The sequence below is a fragment of the Mastigoproctus giganteus genome, chromosome 7 (assembly GCF_048544385.1).
Source record: "Mastigoproctus giganteus isolate SK-2022 chromosome 7, ASM4854438v1, whole genome shotgun sequence".
Classification (NCBI taxonomy): domain Eukaryota; kingdom Metazoa; phylum Arthropoda; class Arachnida; order Uropygi; family Thelyphonidae; genus Mastigoproctus; species Mastigoproctus giganteus.
The window spans coordinates 41,054,776-41,072,707 of record NC_143581.1 but is presented as its reverse complement, the minus strand read 5'-3'; the positions used below and the strand labels follow the sequence as shown (position 1 = coordinate 41,072,707).

General features: G+C 37.5%; 1 protein-coding gene across 2 annotated transcripts in view; it reads left to right on the top strand.

The window, feature by feature from the left end:
* The window catches only part of vir (VIR_N domain-containing protein), a 346,195-nt gene that overhangs the window by 291,868 nt on the left and 36,395 nt on the right, over window positions 1–17,932 (top strand). For both annotated transcript variants that reach the window (XM_090377624.1, XM_090377623.1), the window contains exons 32-33: window positions 11,459–11,789; window positions 13,410–13,515. In XM_090377624.1, coding sequence (XP_090233750.1) covers window positions 11,459–11,789; window positions 13,410–13,515 — 437 coding nt within the window. The remainder of the gene's footprint in view (window positions 1–11,458; window positions 11,790–13,409; window positions 13,516–17,932) is intronic.

The following is a 17,932-nucleotide window of genomic DNA, read 5'->3' as shown; positions in this document are numbered from 1 at the left end:
AAATGAGTGAGTTTGAATTACTGGCTTGATGCTCACATAATAGGACTAACTTATGAGCTTGGTATCTCTCAGAAATAAGGGATAAGTTTCTCTATGGCATATAAAATGTACTTAGGAAAGATAGCAAGATATGTGGGGTTGGAGTTGTACTTCTTACCATGGCAAAATTATTCGCAGATTCAGAATTTCACATGCCATCATAGAATCTGTGTAATGTGAGATAGTTGGAAGCAAAGATAAAATGAGAATGGAAGTGTGTTACAGACCAGAAGATGGTGAAATTTAATGTGCCTTTTAGTGAAGAGTGGGCATCTTTATGTAGATGGAATAGGCAAACAAGTGTGAATAGCTTTTATTTACATTTTAAACCAAATCAAAATCACTTTTTTTAATAAATCAGATGAATATGCCTAAGGCTGACAGTACTGAGCACTTAGTGGGGAATGATCATATAGTTCTAAGTTTTGTAGAATTTGAAAGAGATTTTTTCTCATGAGAGAGGGGTCACTGTTTTAATTTCACCAAGGGGAACTATGACAGTTTGACTACCCCAAAATAACTTTTAAATTAAGAGGAATTATATTAAAGACATTAGAAGAGGGGAGAGGTTTGTGGTCCAATGCCTAGTCTTATGATCCAGGCACACATGAAGGTTTCCCATGCAGTGTAGAATGAAGTTCTCCATGCAGTGTAGTTCAGTAAATCATAGACATCTTTTAGACAATTTATCAAAGGTGTGCTTCTAGAGATAAGGAGGTTGTAATCCCACCATATAGGGTAATGTGTGAGACTACTTTTGGAATACTATATCCATTTATGGAAGCTGCACTTAATAAAACATATTGAGATCCTTGAAGTGTGCACTTAGTGAGATTGGCAAAAGGACATCAATAACAATGGAAAGACTTTGAATATGTGGGCTACAGAGATTAGTAAGATCTGATTGACGTGTATAAAGCTCTGAGGGAGTAGAGTAAAATGAATAAAGATGAAATTTTTAGGTTATAAATGAGACTTGAACTATGGATCATAAACAAGATTGTAGGAAGTTTTTTTTATTGAGAAATTTAAAGGGCAGTTGGATTGAAATTTACATCAAAAGTGGAACATATATGAGTGTTCGGGCATTTTTGCATCAGAATCACTGGGTTTCCTTGCACTATGGCTGTTACAAATACTACACTCCCCTTGTACATGTTGTTCTCAAATTGTTTCCCAAATGTATAACCTTGATAGCATTAAAATGTAACTGCTGTTTCTCTGTAAATCCATGGGAAGTCTGTCTGAAAAATTCAAACTTGCATCATTAACTACCCTCCTGAACTTCATATCTTCTGCAAATTTCTGTACTGTAATTTCCTTGTTGATATCATTCAAAAAAATCAGAAACAAGAGTAACCCTAGTTATGAACCTTGAGAGATTCCACTTATAACCCTGGCACTCTCTGAAGAGTAGTTGTTTATCAACCCTCTGCCTCCTGTCAGTCATCTCTCAGCCCAACTTCAGGACTTGTTCGTAACACGATATTCCATAGCTTGTATACCAGTTCCCACGTGGGATGTGTCCAGTGCTTTGCTAAAGTTATGCTGATAGCCTTAAAATTTAGCATTAGTAGAGGTACATGATGCAAGAAAGCAACCTTATACAGCATTATGGTCCTTGGTCCTGTCACAGACATTCTCTCAGATATGCCAGACAAAGCTGTACTTGCTACCTCGGAGTCTAAAATGCTGATGGAACTGATATTTGGGTAACACTCAAGTCAAGTGGACCCAATTTCGGTGAAGTCCGGATGGTCTGTGACAGCCAAATCCTCTGCTTGCACCTTCACAATGGTGGGATGGTTAGTAATCTGGGCATAACCTCCATGCACAAGCACACACTGGGTGACCACCTGGGTGTGAAACAATGTAAGCAAGGGTCAAGGTGTGGCACCCACACCACATGGAGGAATGCTGCCCTCCTGTGTTACCAGGCAGTACTAGGTGGTAGATGACTCTTATCAACCGGGGCAATACAACCACTTTGCTTATTGGAAGCTTGAAGTGGTGGAACCCAAGTTTATTCTCCAGAGCTACGTTCCCGTCAACTCTTCCCCATCTCTTCCATCATGCAGTGTGATTGATGACTTTTGAGGTTACGATGAACATCGTGGCGAGATCCAATCTTACTTACATTTCGAGGGTACAGAATCTTCCTTACATTTCGAGGGTACAGCTCTAAAACGGTGTTCGCAGGCCAGCTGCTAGTTAATACACCGGGCCAAACCTATTGATAACTCTCTAGGAGGCTTCCAGATCAGCTAGTGTATAATCTTGCTACCTCTACTTGCCAGATAGTGACTGGAGGAAGTCCAAGTAGTGTGTTTATGTGGGGGCCATTGTCGAGGCCATGTTATGTTAAGGATCTGGGTATATTCTTACCATGTGTACTCCATATCCAAAAATTTCATTATTTCATACAGCATGTCCCACCCACTTTTTCTTACTATTGAATACATCATGAATTCTCAAACTAATAGAGTAAGCTTATCTGCGAAAAGATCTAAAGCTCCCAAACACTTCCTAATTCATTTCACAAATATACGTGGTCTCAATTCTAATCTCAATGATGTCCATTTCCACTTGCAGTCTGCCAACACCATGTACCTTTTCTGACAGAATCTCAGTTATTGGTTGATTCAACTACTGTTCATCTCAGTTGCCCAAATTATTCGCTGTATGATTCCTTTCGCTTCAAAGGTGGTACTTGTGCATATGTCCGTTCCGATATTCCCTGTCACAGACTTGGTAATTTGGAATCTGCTCTTTTTGATCTTCTCTGGCTTAAAATCTCTCTACCTCATTGTGCCAAATTCATCTGTTGTCTCTACCATTCTCCCAACTCCACTAATCACTTGGAGTTCTTTGACTTTCTCCAGTCCAACTTTCCTAACAGCGAGGTAATTTTCCTTGGTGATTTTAATGTTCACAACTCCAGCTTGCTTCCCTTTTCTTGTCACACCTACCCAGCTGGTTGAGATGCTGAGGCTTTTGCAATTACTAATGACCTTGCACAGATTGTTCATTTACCTACAAGAATACCTGAAAATCCTAACCACACAGCCAACACGCTCGATCTTTTTCTCACAAACAACCCTTCTAAGTACATGGTCGAAGTGAGAGGTCCTTTAGGCACTTCAGATCACAACTTTGTGATTGTCTCTTCTCCAGTGGAGCCTTTATCTCATGGCTATTCCCACCCTCGTATTGTTTGGCATTACAAGAATGCAAAATGGGATGACCTGCGAGATTTCTTTTCCTTGGTTGGATTACTGTTTCAAAACTTCTGATGTCAACGTTAGCATTAGCATTAGCATTAGTAGAGGCATTTGATGCAAGAAAGCAAGCTTATGCAGCATCAGCCAAAAAAAAAAAAAAAAAAAAAAAAAGTAACATAAATAAATAAAAATAACCACTTCCACTTCACCCCTCTGTTCGTTCGAAATACCTGTCCAGCTGAGCCTTAAACTTATTTAGGCTATCAACTTCCACGACAAGGGATGGAAGTCTGTTCCACCCACCAACCACCCGCTGGCTAAAGGCAAATTTCCGCACATCTATCCTACATCTGTCTTTCCTCAATTTGAATTTATGCCCTCTCAGGTGATTTTTCTGAGCTAGAGGAAGAATCCCATCAGCATTGAGCATGCTCAAACCATTCAAGGCTTTGTACACCTCTATCAGATCACCCCGCTGGTGCCTAGTTTCCAGACACTGTAATTTGCAAAACTTAAGCCTTTCTTCGTAAGAGAACCCCTTTGTCCCATTCACCAATCTAGTTGCCCTTCTCTGTACTTGTTCCAGCAGCTCTACATCCTTCCTGAAATGAGGCCTCCAGGCCTGTATACAGTACTCTAGGTGTGGCCTGACCATTGCCTTATACAAGGGAATAATCACCTCCTTATCCCTGCTAGAAAAATTCCTATATATCATTGACAATACACCATGAGCTACTCTTGCAGCCCATCTGCACTGCTCAGAGAACTTCATATCTGCCTGCACCACCACCCCCAGGTCCCTTTCATTCTCTACCACTGTCAGTGTAGTACCACAGAGTTGATACGTTGCTCTGGGGTTGCTGTTTCCCATATGTAGTACTTTACATTTGTCAATGTTAAACTTCATTTGCCACCTCGAAGCCCATCTGCTCAACCTTTCCAAATCCTGTTGCAGCAGCATAGTGTCAGTAGTGTCCTTGACAACCCTGCCAACCTTCGTATCGTCTGCAAACTTGGACATTAAGCCTGATATACCATCATCAATATCATTTATAAATACAGAAAACAATAAAGGCCCCAATACTGAACCCTGAGGGACTCCACTAATAACATTAATCCACGATGAGCAGTGTCCATTGATTACCACTCTCTGTCTTCTCCCCCTCAACCACCCCTTTATCCATAGCAGCAACTTGCCTCCAATGCCACACTGCTCCAATTTGTGCAGCAGTCTTCCATGTGCAACAGTATCAAAAGCCTTTCTAAGATCCAAGTATATAATATCAAAGTTATACCCTGCATCCAGTTCTTTTGTGACTGCATCATAGTATCCAATCAAATTGGTCAGGCAAGACTTCCCCTTAACAAAACCATGCTGTGTCCTAGCTATAACTGAAGTCTTGTCTAGATGATCCTGCAGTGCTTCTTTCACCAGTGCCTCCATTAATTTTCCGGGAACAGAAGTTAAACTCACAGGTCTATAATTACTTGTGTCAGCCTTTGATCCCCCTTTGTGAATTGGGGTCACATTTGCACATCTCCAGTCAATGGGTACCTCCCCTGAGTCCAAGGAAGCTCTCATAATTATGGCTAAGGGTTTGCTTACCTCCTTTGCTGCCTCCTTTAATATAACTGGATAGATCCCATCCACCCCAGGTGCCTTTCTTGTGTTTATCTTCAACAATTTCTCCTCCACTTTGCTCTCAGTTATTACAAGATTCTCTAGCTTACTGCTAGAGTTGAATACACCTCTGGCATTCCCCTCGCTGAATAACTCCTCATGTGTGAATGTCGATGCAAAATATTCATTTAGTTTGTTAGCTACCCGAGCAGGGTCATCAACAGTTGACCCATCGATCTCAAGTGGACCAATCTGATTCATCCCCTTCCTTCTAGAGTTTACATAAGTAAAGAACTCTTTGCTGTTTTTCTTCGCATCCCTTGCCAAGGATCTCTCGTAATCTGCCTTCGCCTGCCTAACCTCCTTTGTAACTTGGTTACAGATCAACTTGTATCTATCATAGGCGTCCGTGTCACGTGTTAATTTGTATGTATCCCATGCATTTTTCTTCTCTGCCATATGCCTCATTAGTTCATCTGACAACCATTTAGGCCTAAACCTTGAACAATATTTCTTAGTTGGTATGTAAAGCCTAGTAGCTTCCACGATACGTTCTTTGAATGCTTCCCATTTTGAATTTGCTGTTGGCAATATCATCAGTTGATCCCACTGTATAGAATTTAAATACTGTCTCAGTCCATTGTAGTCGCCTTTACGAAAGCAATACCCCTTCCCTTTACCCCTAATGGTAGTTACCTCTTTGAGTAACTCCCACTTCAGCACACTGTGATCACTGCCACCAAGTGGTTCATTTATCTGCAGATTCTTAATGCATGAAGAATCACTACTGATAATCAAATCAAGAGTATTACTCCCTCTAGTTGCCTCCCGAACATGCTGATGTAGAAAACAATCATCCAATAAATCCACAAAAGCCTTGCTACTGTGTGAGTGACCAGCCCCCAAATTCCAGTCAATATCTGGGAAATTAAAATCCCCCATTATAAGACTCTCTGATTTACTGGCCCACTCTATTTCTCCGAACAGTTTCTTATTATACTCATCAGAGTCATTAGGCCTATAGCACACTCCTACTCTCAATTTTGATGTCCCAATGCTTATGTCACACCAAACTGACTCGACACTGCACTGTCCAGCGATGTCGACTGGCTTCACTTCCTTGGATTTTATGTGTTTTTTAACTAATAGCATAACCCCTCCTCCCTTCCTATCCTGTCTATCCTTTCTGTAGACATTGTACTCCCCAAATTCCAGTTCTGCATTTCTTATATCTGTGTGACACCACGTCTCTGAAATCCCCACAATATCTGCCTTTGATGTTTTGAGCAATACCTCAAATTCATCAAATTTATTTACTAAACTCCTAGCATTGGTGTACACACAAGTATACATGCACCTGTTCTTTTTCTTAGCTACCCTAACACAACCCATGTGTTTACTTGTACCCCAATGATTCCCAGCAGTCTCTGAAATATCCTGCATCTTATTTTCCAGGCTGCGGCTCAGATCGACGTTTGCTCAGATCGTGTCAGTGAAATTATTCTTGCAGGAATGGAATCCTTTATCCCACCTCCACTTTAAAATCTCATCCTTTATCTAAACCTTGGTTTTTCACTAATTGTGCTAAGGCTGTTCTAGAGAAGAGCGTTGCATAGCGTAATTGGCTTGTTTCTAATTCTTTAGTTTCATTTTCTGTCTACACCAATGCTCACAACAATTGTAAAGCAGTTATTAATCAGTCCAAACTAGAGTTTAAACAGGCTAAGAATAGAAAACTTGCTTCTTGCCCTAATGGTAGCCGAGCATTTTGGTCTCTTGTCAAAGCTATTGGCCGCAACTTTTGCCCATCTCTGCTCCCACCTCTGTCCAAACCAGATGGGTCTGTTGTCACTTCAGCCAAGGATAAAGCTGACGTGCTAGCATCCCATTTTTCTTTCAACTCATGTATTAATGATCTTGGTAAAACACCTCCCACCATTCCCATCATGCTCCATTCAGTGCCTCCTATGGTCTTCCGTCAAAAGGATGTCAGAAGGATTTTGACGAATCTTGATGCTAAGAAAGCTCCAGGGCCCGATGGTATTTCTCCACCTGTTCTCAAAACCTGTGCTCCTGAACTTACTCCTGTTCTTTGCCACCTTTTTTCACTTTCTTATTCCAAAGGTGTTTTTCCTTATGCTTGGAAATTTGCTCATATCCAGCCAGTTCCTAAAAAGGGTGGCAAATCCGTCCCATCCAATTATCGTCCCATTGCAATTACTTCTACTCTTTCTAAAGCAATGGAGAAATCAATTAATTGCCAACTCTTAAACTACCTAGAAACCTTCCGTCTGATCAACAATCACCAGTATGAATTCCGTCAGTGTTGATCCATTGGTGATATTCTGGCTTATGTTACCCATTTATGGACAAATTCAATGGAAACGTTCGGTGAAACACAAGCAGTTGCTCTTGATATCTCAAAGGCTTTTGATCGTGTTTGGTATAAAGGTCTTCTAAACAAGCTTCCATCTTATGGTTTGCCAACTGTTTTTTGTAATTGATTATCCAGTTTTCTCTCTGATTACTCACTGTGGGTGATGGTAGATGGCTCTTTGTCTTCTAACTTCTCCACTAATGCTGGTGTCTCCCAAGGTTCAGTTCTTTCCCCCACTCTTTTCCTCTTGTATATTAATGACCTTCTTCCATTGACTGGAAATCCTATCCATAGTTTTGCCAATGATAGCACATTGCTTTCCATTTTGAGAAACCTTGTCCTGCTCAATCAACTTCAACTTCTCGAAAATCTGCTACCAATTCCTTAAATGCCAATCTCCAGGTAATTCTCCAGTGGGGTAAAGACAACTTAGTTAGTTTCAATCCTTCTAAAACTCAGTCTTGTCTTATGTCTCGCAAAAAGGATTCTTGTGCTCCTATGCTTATCTTTGGTGATGCTCCGATTTCTAGGCAAAATGATATATCTCTTTTGGGGATTACCCTGACTTCTAATCTCTCTTGGCACAAAGCACATTACAAATATTGCTTCCTCTGCATCTAAAAAACTTGGTTTTCTCTTTCGCTCTTGGCATTACTTTCTTCCAAACAGCTGTTCACTCTTTACAAATCGCAAATTCGTCCTACCATGGAATATTGTTCCCACATCTGGGGCGGTGCCCCCAAAACCACTCTCAGCTCAGGCTTCTTGATTTCGTTCGGAAGAGGGCAGTTAGGTTAATTAATGATTCATCTCTAATAGAGTCTCTCCACTTGCTGTCTCATAGGCATACTGTTTCTGCTGCATGCCTCTTCTACAGATATTTCCATGGGCACTGTTCTTCTGAATTGGCTTCTATAATTCCCGCTCTCTCTTTCAAAATAGTCTGAACACGTTCCGCCACCAGCCAACATCCATTTACTGTCCAACTTAAAACTCACAGAACCAACTTTTCATCTTCCTCGTTTATTTATTCAACTGTCGTTTTCTGGAACAACCTTCCTTCATACATATTTCCTGAAAATTGCAGTCTACAGAAGTTCAAGTCCAATTTCAACAAAATCTTCTTTCGTCTTCTCAACCTCAAATCCAAGTACGATACTAAGTACTATAGGTTCTAATACCTCTTGTGTTTGGGGTTTACATAAAAAAAAAAAAAAAAAAACCCCTTCCCATTTCACTGATCCATTCATTCCAAATGTTTGTCTAGTTTTGACTTTTTTAAGCTATCAACTTCCACAACAGATGAAAGTTTGTTCCAGCAATCAACTACCCACTGGCTAAAGGTAAACTTCCGCACATCTATTCTACAACTGTCTTTCCTCAATTTGACTCTATGCCTCCTCATGTTTGTAATCTGAGCAAGAGGAAGAATCCCCTCAGCATTAAGCTGCTCAATCCATTCAAAGCCTTATACACCTGAATCAGATCACCCCGCAGGTGCTTAGTCGCCAGAAGCTGCAATTTGCAAAACTTAAGCCTTTCTTCTTAAGAACACCCCTTTGTTCCCTTCACCGGTCTTGTTGCACTTCTCTGTACTCGGTTCTAGCAACTCTACATCCTTCCTAAAGTGAGGCTTCCAGATCTGTACGAGTACTCTAAGTGTGGCCTGACCATTGCATTATACAAGGGGATAATGACCTCGTTATCCATGCCCGCAAAATTCCTATATATCATTGACAAGACCCCATGAGCTACTCTGGCAGCCTGTCTGCACTGCTTAGAGAACTTCATATCTTACTGCACAATTATCCCAAGGTCTCTTTCATTCTCCACTATCCTGAGTGTAACACACCCCAGTTAGTACATTTGTTTGGGGTTACTGCTACCCATATGCAGTACTTTGCATTTGTCAATGTTAACTTCGGTTGCCACTTCTCAGCCCATCTGCTCAACTTTTCCAGATCCTGTTGCAGCAGCATACTGTCATTACTGTTTTTAACAACCCTGCCAACCTTTGTATCATCTGCAAAATTGACATTAAGCTTGATATACCTTCATCAATATCATTGATAAATATACAAAACAACAATTGGCTCAACACCGAACCCTGACGGACACCCCTAATAACATTAATCTATGTAGAGCAGTACCCATTGACCACCACTCTCTGCCGTCTCCCACTCAACCATCCTTTTGTCCATTGTAGCAACTTGCCCTTAATGCCATACTGCTCCAATTTGTTGTACAGTAGTCTTCTATGTGCAACAGTATCAGAAGTTTCCTGAAATCCAAATATATGATATCAAAATTATTTTTGGCATCCAGTTCCTTTGTGACCACATCATAGTATCCAGGCATATTGGTCAGACAAGACTTCCCTTTGACAAACTCATGCTGTGTCTGAATTATTGCTGCAGTCTTGTCTAAATGATCCTGCAATGCTTCTTCCAGTGACTCCATTTTCCATGGAACAGAAGTCAAACTAGGAGGTCTGCTAATTACTTGTGTCACTCTTTGAGATCCCCTTTGTGAATTTTGGAGATACATTTGCACATCTCCAGTCCATGGGGACTTCCCCTGAGTCCAAGGATGCCCTCATAATCATTGCCAAGGGCCCGCTTACTTCCTTTGCTGCCTCCTTTAATATAATCGCATCCACCCCAGGTGCCTTCCTTATGTTTAACTTCAACAATTTCTCCTCCACTTTGCTCTCGATTATTACAAAATCATTTAACTCCCTGTTAGAGTTTGATAAAAATCTGGCTCTCTTTCTCATTGAATAACTCCTCGCGTGTGAATGTAGATGCAAAATACTCATTTAGTTCAGCAGCTATCTGAGAATCATCATCTATACTCAAACCATTTGTATCAAGTGGACCAATCTGATTCATCCCCTTCCTTTTAGAGTTTATATAAGTAAAGAACTCTTTGCTATTTTTCTTTATATCCTTTGCCAAAGATTTTTCATAATCTGCCTTTGCCTGACTAATCTCCTTTGTGACTTGATTACAGACTAACTTGTATCTACCATAGGCTTCTGTGTCACTTGACAATTTATGTGCACCCCCATGCATTTTTCTTCTCTGCCATGAGTCTCATTAGTTCATCTGACATCTATTTGGGCCTGAACCTAGGGCAGTAATTTAGGCAACATCTTCTGTGTTAGAACAGACTTGTGGAAACCGTCTTCTCATTAATATTCCCTTTCCATTCTCTTCCTCTTTTTCAAAAGATTTGGGCTTTAAATTAGTCCTTTTAAATCTATTAGCACAGTAATTACTAAGAAAATAATTGTTCTTGATCTTCCAATGATCCATACTGAAAACTGGTTCAATCATTTGATTGTCATAGTATCTAGGGGTATTTTTTGATCCTAAGTTTATATTTCACACTTCTTTACCTCTGTTTTGTGTGGCATTGAAGTCTGTGCAGCATTTTCATTGTCAAATATTAAAGGGTTTCATGTTGTTGAATATCTTACGTTTAAGTGGGTAAACTTAAAATTTAGTTTCACTTTTACCATTTTGAGCTCAGAAATGTATTGTAATCTGATTTTTATTCCTATTCTTAAATTCATGCAGATAAAATCACTGTTTGCACTCACTAAAATGTTCTCCACTCATGTTCTAGTTGAAGGTTGGATGACACATACATGCCCATCTAGCAAACCAGGTAGAAACCAACTCTTGTTACTATTGCTAACTGCATATTCCATCCACAAGGATTGTTAATTAATGCAGATTTCTCCTTATTCTAAACAAACCAGATGTGCAAGAAGGTAATAGCTGAACTTGTTCTTCTGTTTAACTCATCAACATCATATTGAGCTGAATCATCTCTGTATTTCCCCCAGATCTTCCATATATCTTCTATAACCATATATCTATAGTTAACAAACAACACATATATCTTCCATATGTGCTGTTTGTTAACTGTTTATTATGTTAATATCTCTGGTCTTGGCTATACAGATTAGGTATGTTAGGAGTGTGTTGTTTTGTAACATTATCCTTATTACCGGTTAATTGAAATTTTATTTTATTCTTTTTTGTTTCTTTCATACCAGAATTTTTTTTTTTAAATAGTCTACATTGTTTGCATAATAGTTAACTTTAAAATTTTACAAAATTTTTCTGTACAAATCTTTGACATGAATTTTTTATTATATTTCTAAATAACCATATTTCCTCTCACTTTCAGTGGTTTGGAACAAGAGCCAAATTCCTTATTCTTTCTCTTTACACGTTTGAGCACATCGTTCAGTAAAGATAGCTCTGATTGCTTATCCACCCTTTCCACCACTCTGGAGTTTTTAAGACTAATGGTACATGGGTACGAAGAAGCAACTCAGTCTGTTCCTGCTCGTTCTCTGCAGTTATCATCTACTGAGTTAGTGAATCTCTTGAAATGGAAAAAAACTGATATAGGTTTATCAGCTGAGCCTTCAGGATCAAAGAAACATTCTGACTCTAGAGAAAAATCTGATAAAAAGAATTTGCATCCACTAGTCGAACTTGAAAGACTTCTTATGGTAAGTTTTAGGAAAGCATAATTATAGTATCTATTTCTCTATGTTCATAATCGCACCCTTTTTTGAAACTTATTTACTGACAAAAAGTTGTTAATGCTTTGTAGTGATTCAGGCCAAATCATCTCTCTCTCTCTCTCTCTCTCTCTCTCTCTCTCTCACACACACACACACACACACACACACACACTATATTTCAATATTGGTTTACTATACTAAGGGACTGTACTTTTCTAGTACTGTCTACTGATTGGTTAACACCACCAAAATATATAAGCTTTTATGCAGGAATACTTTCTCCTTGCTACATAGCATTATTTAGGAGGTGAGTGCATAATCACCTGAAGACATCAGCCTTACTTCATCCTCACTTTGAAACTTGTGGTCTCCAATGTAATCTGCCATGTAGATAGATATCACAAGGAAATAAGTCAGCTTCTGGAATCATTCATAACAGTAAAAATTTCACACTCATTCATTGTATTTTTTCCTCTAAGGTGCATTGTTACTAAGCCCTGTAGTCCACGTATTCAAAGTCTTTCCTCATATGGACACTTTTTCTGATCTCATTAAATGATTATTAAATATGATGCAGTTACTGTGGATTATTATACACTTAATGCTCAGTTAGCATAAATCCAGTTAACATATTAACTTATATCCGATGATACATACATTCCATGTTAACACCCTTTGGCTGATATATGTATATATATCTGCAGTTACATACAGTTTCATATCTTTAGCACACTTATATAATGTTATCCTTGAAATAACTACTATAATTGTATACTCCTCTGATCCTTGCAATTTTTCTGGAGTACAAACAGAAAATTTATTTATTTATGAGATTAGAAGCTAATGTGCATTATAAATCCGAAAGAAAAACTGAAAGAAAGGTTTTGGTGTTGCTTTCAGTATCACTTTGGCAATCTCAAGTATTACCAGTGTGGTTAGCATTCTCAGTTTTCATAGTTTTAGTCTGACAATAACTTTTAGAAGTGTTTTTTTACTGTGTGGTTGAGGTGACTGTAAAGAGAAAACAAAATGAGGGTGCTCCTGTAACCAGGGGGTTGAAAAGAAAAGATGTAATTTGAAGAGAAAACAATAAGAGTTTAAAATGGTGAAGGCATGGTATCATTGGCTGTGAGTTAGGATAAGCTCACCTTAACAGTAAGTATGATTGTGGAGAATAAAAAGCGAATTATGAAACATGAAAGTGGGTTTGAGCAGTCAGCGAATTACTTCCACTTGTGTGCATGGTATTATAATGGAAAAAATGGAAAAACTTTAATATGATTGATGAAAATGTATTCGTAAGAAAAAAAAAACAAATTATTTGCAAACCTATGAGAATAGATAATTTAGCATACATTTGATTAATGCAGTTTTCCCGAGAATAAATTGTGCATGTTAAAGGTGCATTAAAAAATTCTTGGATTTTGAGTCTGCTTAGTCTTTGATTATTACAAATGTGTGTTTAGTATATTACAGTATTTTAATTTTTTCTTTTGATTATGCTGTTTTAATTATTATTTTTTTAAAACCGCAATAAATTGCGGTTATTTGAAAATAATTGGTTCCATATGTGTCATTTTTATGTTATTGTTATTTTGCTTATAGGAATGTGCTAGTGATGAAGAGGCCTTAGAAAGTTTACTAGAAAGTGTGTCTGGACTAATTCAACTTCTTAACGAAGGTATCACAAAACAGGAGAAGATTGACAAAGGTGTGTGGTATACTAATTCTTGAAAATAATTCCCTCTAATGTAAAAATTTTCGCTTAATGCCTGTATAATGCTAGCTATGATTTCCATCAAAAAGCAAATTGCTATTTAGAACAGTTGACTGTTGTTAGTAATAGCCTATATAATGTCCATGATTTTCATTGCAAAGAAAATTGCCACTTACAGAAATTGACGGTTAGATTTTTCACTGGCTATGAAGAATTAAAGTAATTAAAGATAACAATTGATAATTCATTTATCTGTTTTGATTTGTAATTCTTTAAGTTAGTATGTGGAATATTTATTTATATTAAACGAAACATATGAAGTTAGATCACATTTACAAGTGCCTCTGTAGCCAGGTGGGCAGGAGCAGCAGTGCGCAGCACACGCTTCTTGATTAGACCGTGGTTCGAGCCTGTGACCACCAAATACAGAGGATGCGGAAAGGTCAGGAAATGACCACCGCATATCCCTGGAGCAATATGGCCTTAGTTACTAATGCTCCTAAAAACCAAATAATAACAATAGATCACATTTGCCACCATTAAGTTTTACTATATTTAATAACCACTTATATACCACATGAAATTAATTATATAGTTTATTAAGCTAATAGCTTAAACCACTTTACGTTTAAGGTGATGTTTCAGGCATTATTACCGATACCCATCATCATCATAAGATGCCTGAAACATCACCTTAAATGTATAATAGTTTAGGCGATTGCCATAATAAACTATATTATTAATTTCACTGGTATATGAGTGGTTATTAAATATAATAATAATCTTAATGAAAAACAACCACATAACATCCTTCCCTAACTATATTTACCACCATATTATACCTGTTTAATATAAGCCAAGAGTTTTATTTTAGTCACGGCAGCATTGCATTTATTCATTAAAATACTGCTCTGGGATAATTCAAAATATATGGTTGAAAGTAGTTACCATGTTGCTTTCAAATAATATGACAGATAGTGCATATAAGGAGGTTGCAACAGTAGATGTATTACAGAAGTCGGTAGAATAGAACAGCATTCATGTTGAATATCGGAAATTCGGAGGACAATATGATGCTTTAGGTTGATGTTGTGCTTTAGTGAGTAGTTTTCCAAGGAAGGTAAAACATTAACACCATACTCAAATTGCGGTTATTTCCTGTTGACTGAGTATAATGAAGTATTTATGTCAGTGATGGTGGAACGATTAAAAAATGACAGATATTGGAGTATTAAGGAAAACACACAGCAGTTTGTGTTTATATGGTATTTAAACAGTGTGTGTTTATATCGTGTTTCACAACCTTAAATATAGTATTTAAAGTTGTGAAACATGATTTTAAAATGTGAAAGGTTACTGGTAAGCAGGTGCTACATCATCATTATCATCTAGGACAGTGGTTCCCAAACTACTGAGATCTAGGGACCTTTCAAAAACCAAAAAAAGTTTGCTTACCCATATATAGTGTGTGTGTGTGTGTATATATATATATATATATATATATATACACATACACACACACACTGGTGTTCAAAGGAAGTGCATCACCCCTTAAAATTTTAATTATCATCCGAATAACGTAAGTATTATTTCTCACAGATTGCATCAGATAAGATTGACATGTGTAGGTGATGACATAATATTGCATCAGCTGTTACTTTTAGCTATATAAGCATGTCTGCAAGAGTTGCAGTCATTCCTTGCTTGTGACAGTATAGTGAGTTATGTGCAGTTGACGCCACGAAGAAAGAGTGCCATTGTTGCTTTACGCGAGGGAGGATGTTCTTCCCATCATATTGCTTATAGAGTGTCTTGTAATCAGTTGACAGTGAGTAGATTTCTTTCCAAACTCAAGAATACTGATTCTGCTGATAGGAAAAAAGGAACCAGACGCAAACGAGTCTCTACGCCAAAACAGGACCGTGTTTTGAAGCGCTTATGCTTTAAAAGCTGTAAAGCTTCTTCGTCTGAGCTGAAAAGAGAATGGGAAGAATATACAGGAGTGGTAGCAAGTGCAGTAACAGTCAGAAGATGCCTCTTCAAAAATGGACTTGTAGCCCATCATCCTAAGAAGAAGCTTCTCCTCACACAAAACAAATGAAAAAGGGCCGATTAATGCTCCTTACACCATGCTCCGACTGGTGTAAGGAGCATGTCAAATGGACCCTGGAGCAGTGGAAGTCAGTTATTTTCTCGGATGAGAAGAAATTCAACCTGCATGGCTCTGATGGGAGACAAATGGTTCGCTGTAGATGTGATGAAGAATACCATCCAGACTGTATGGTGTCTACAGTGAAATTCCCTACCAGCCAAATGATATAGGGGTGCATTTCGTATCGCGCAGTAAGTCACCTGCAGTTTATAAAAGGTTCCGTAAATGCCAGTGGATACCTGGCTATAATGGAAGGCAAATTGCTGCCAACCATTAGAGACCATTTCAACCTGCCAAGTAACTGCATCTTTCAGGATGACTCTGCTCCTTGTCATCGGGTGAAAAGTGTAAGTAGGCATTTCTGTAGTTACTTTAGCTTCATTTCTGCATTAGTGGTTCGACAGTAATGGGTTTATATTTGTTACAGGTGAAAAAATGGTTGGAAGAATGGTCCATTACAACTCTTAGCTGGCCAGGGAATATCCTGGTCCTGAATCCTACAGAGAACTGTTGGCGTCGTGTGGAATCTGCAGTTGCCAGAAAGAAACCAAAGGCCCTTCATGAACTTCAGGAAGTCATAATTCATGTTCAGAACCACGAACTATCAGTTGATTATCTTCAGAAATTGATCTTGTCAATGTCTTGACGGTGTGCTGCTGTCATCAGGGCCAGAGGCGGTGCACCTGGTGAACTTTTCATTTTGTTTTCCATTTAAAATGATAAACTGAAGCAAATTGAGGGCTTCAGTTTATCATTTTAAATGATAACATTTCAGCCATAATTGTTGTGTTTACCAAAACTGTTGTATAAAGGTTGGAAATGCTCATTTTGGAATATTTTGAGAGCACCTGTCAAATATTACTTAGCTTTGCCTTAACTATTAATAAATATCTTTTGTTCAATATTTCTATTTGTGATGCTAGTCATTAATGTAACTTACCATCGCGAAAAAGGGTTAGAAATGTGAAATTCCTAGGTGATGCACGTTCTTTGAACACCAGTGTGTATAAATGTATTAATTAAATATTAACATTAATACAAATTACATATACTCTTGCATCCTTTAATGCTGCTTTGTTCTTTTAGGTTCATCTATCATGCCTATTTTATTAATCTTGCTTTCATCTACTGTTTACCTCTTTTAGGTGTGACTCTTTAAACTTTTCTTTTAAAGAGTTACATTAAAAAAACCCATCTATGTATATATATATATATGATAAAAATGTAGAAAAAATATGGAATTAGAGAAATAGAGAATTATAGAAGAAAATAGAAAAAGAGTATCAGATCAGATTAATGCCATCAAAATATTGATTAAACATTACGTCAGTCTGTAAAACATCTATTACAGTATTTATTTGAACTGAATACCAAGGGAATCATATGACTAATGAAATTTTAATAAGAATACAGAATATAGATATTTGGAGTAAAAATATACCTATAGAGCCATATGGCCAAGTATTTAAGTAACCTAATTTGGACTTCATTGTAATACCCTATAATTAAACACATAAATTATAATAAAATGCAATAAAATAATATAATAATAAAAATAAAATGATGATGAAGCAAATTACTGATAAAAGGATACAGTGAATGGAATGTTGACGAGGGCTAGCTCCATTCAATACATCCTAGCGATAATTGACTAACGCTAACTGTTTCTGTTTGCCATTTTGCCAGTTTGTCTAGGTTCAAATATTCTAAAATTATAAATTCCAATACTCTAATATTATAGATAGAATCTATGTTAAATTTAGCAGTAAACTGGCAGAATGACTAGCCTAACAGATAGCAGTGAATCAAAAATAATGAAAGTGAGTGCCAACTATTTTTATTAGTGAAAATTATTATTGAAAAATATTTATGTAGTTAAAAGGAATGGCTTTTGCCAATTTAAGGTGAATAGGAGGAAGATTAATAATTAATAATAGCAATAGACCTCAATTTCCCTCGAAATTGAGTTGGTGAATGATTTTTAATTTGGATTCAGATCTGTATATTAAGGATACATGATATAAGAAGAAAGTTTTTAATAAAATTATGCACTTATTAGACTAGTTTGTATTGTTTGTTTGATGTTTTTTTGTAACACTGAAAGTTGCTTATTTTTCTTTTGTTCGCTACTCTGGAGAACTTGTATCAGAGCATTGCCCCTGTTTTTATTATTATTTTTATGGCAAACAAAGGATTTTGTGTGTGTAATAACCCTCTTACCAGAATTTGTTTATTGCACTCCTTATATATTGATAAAAT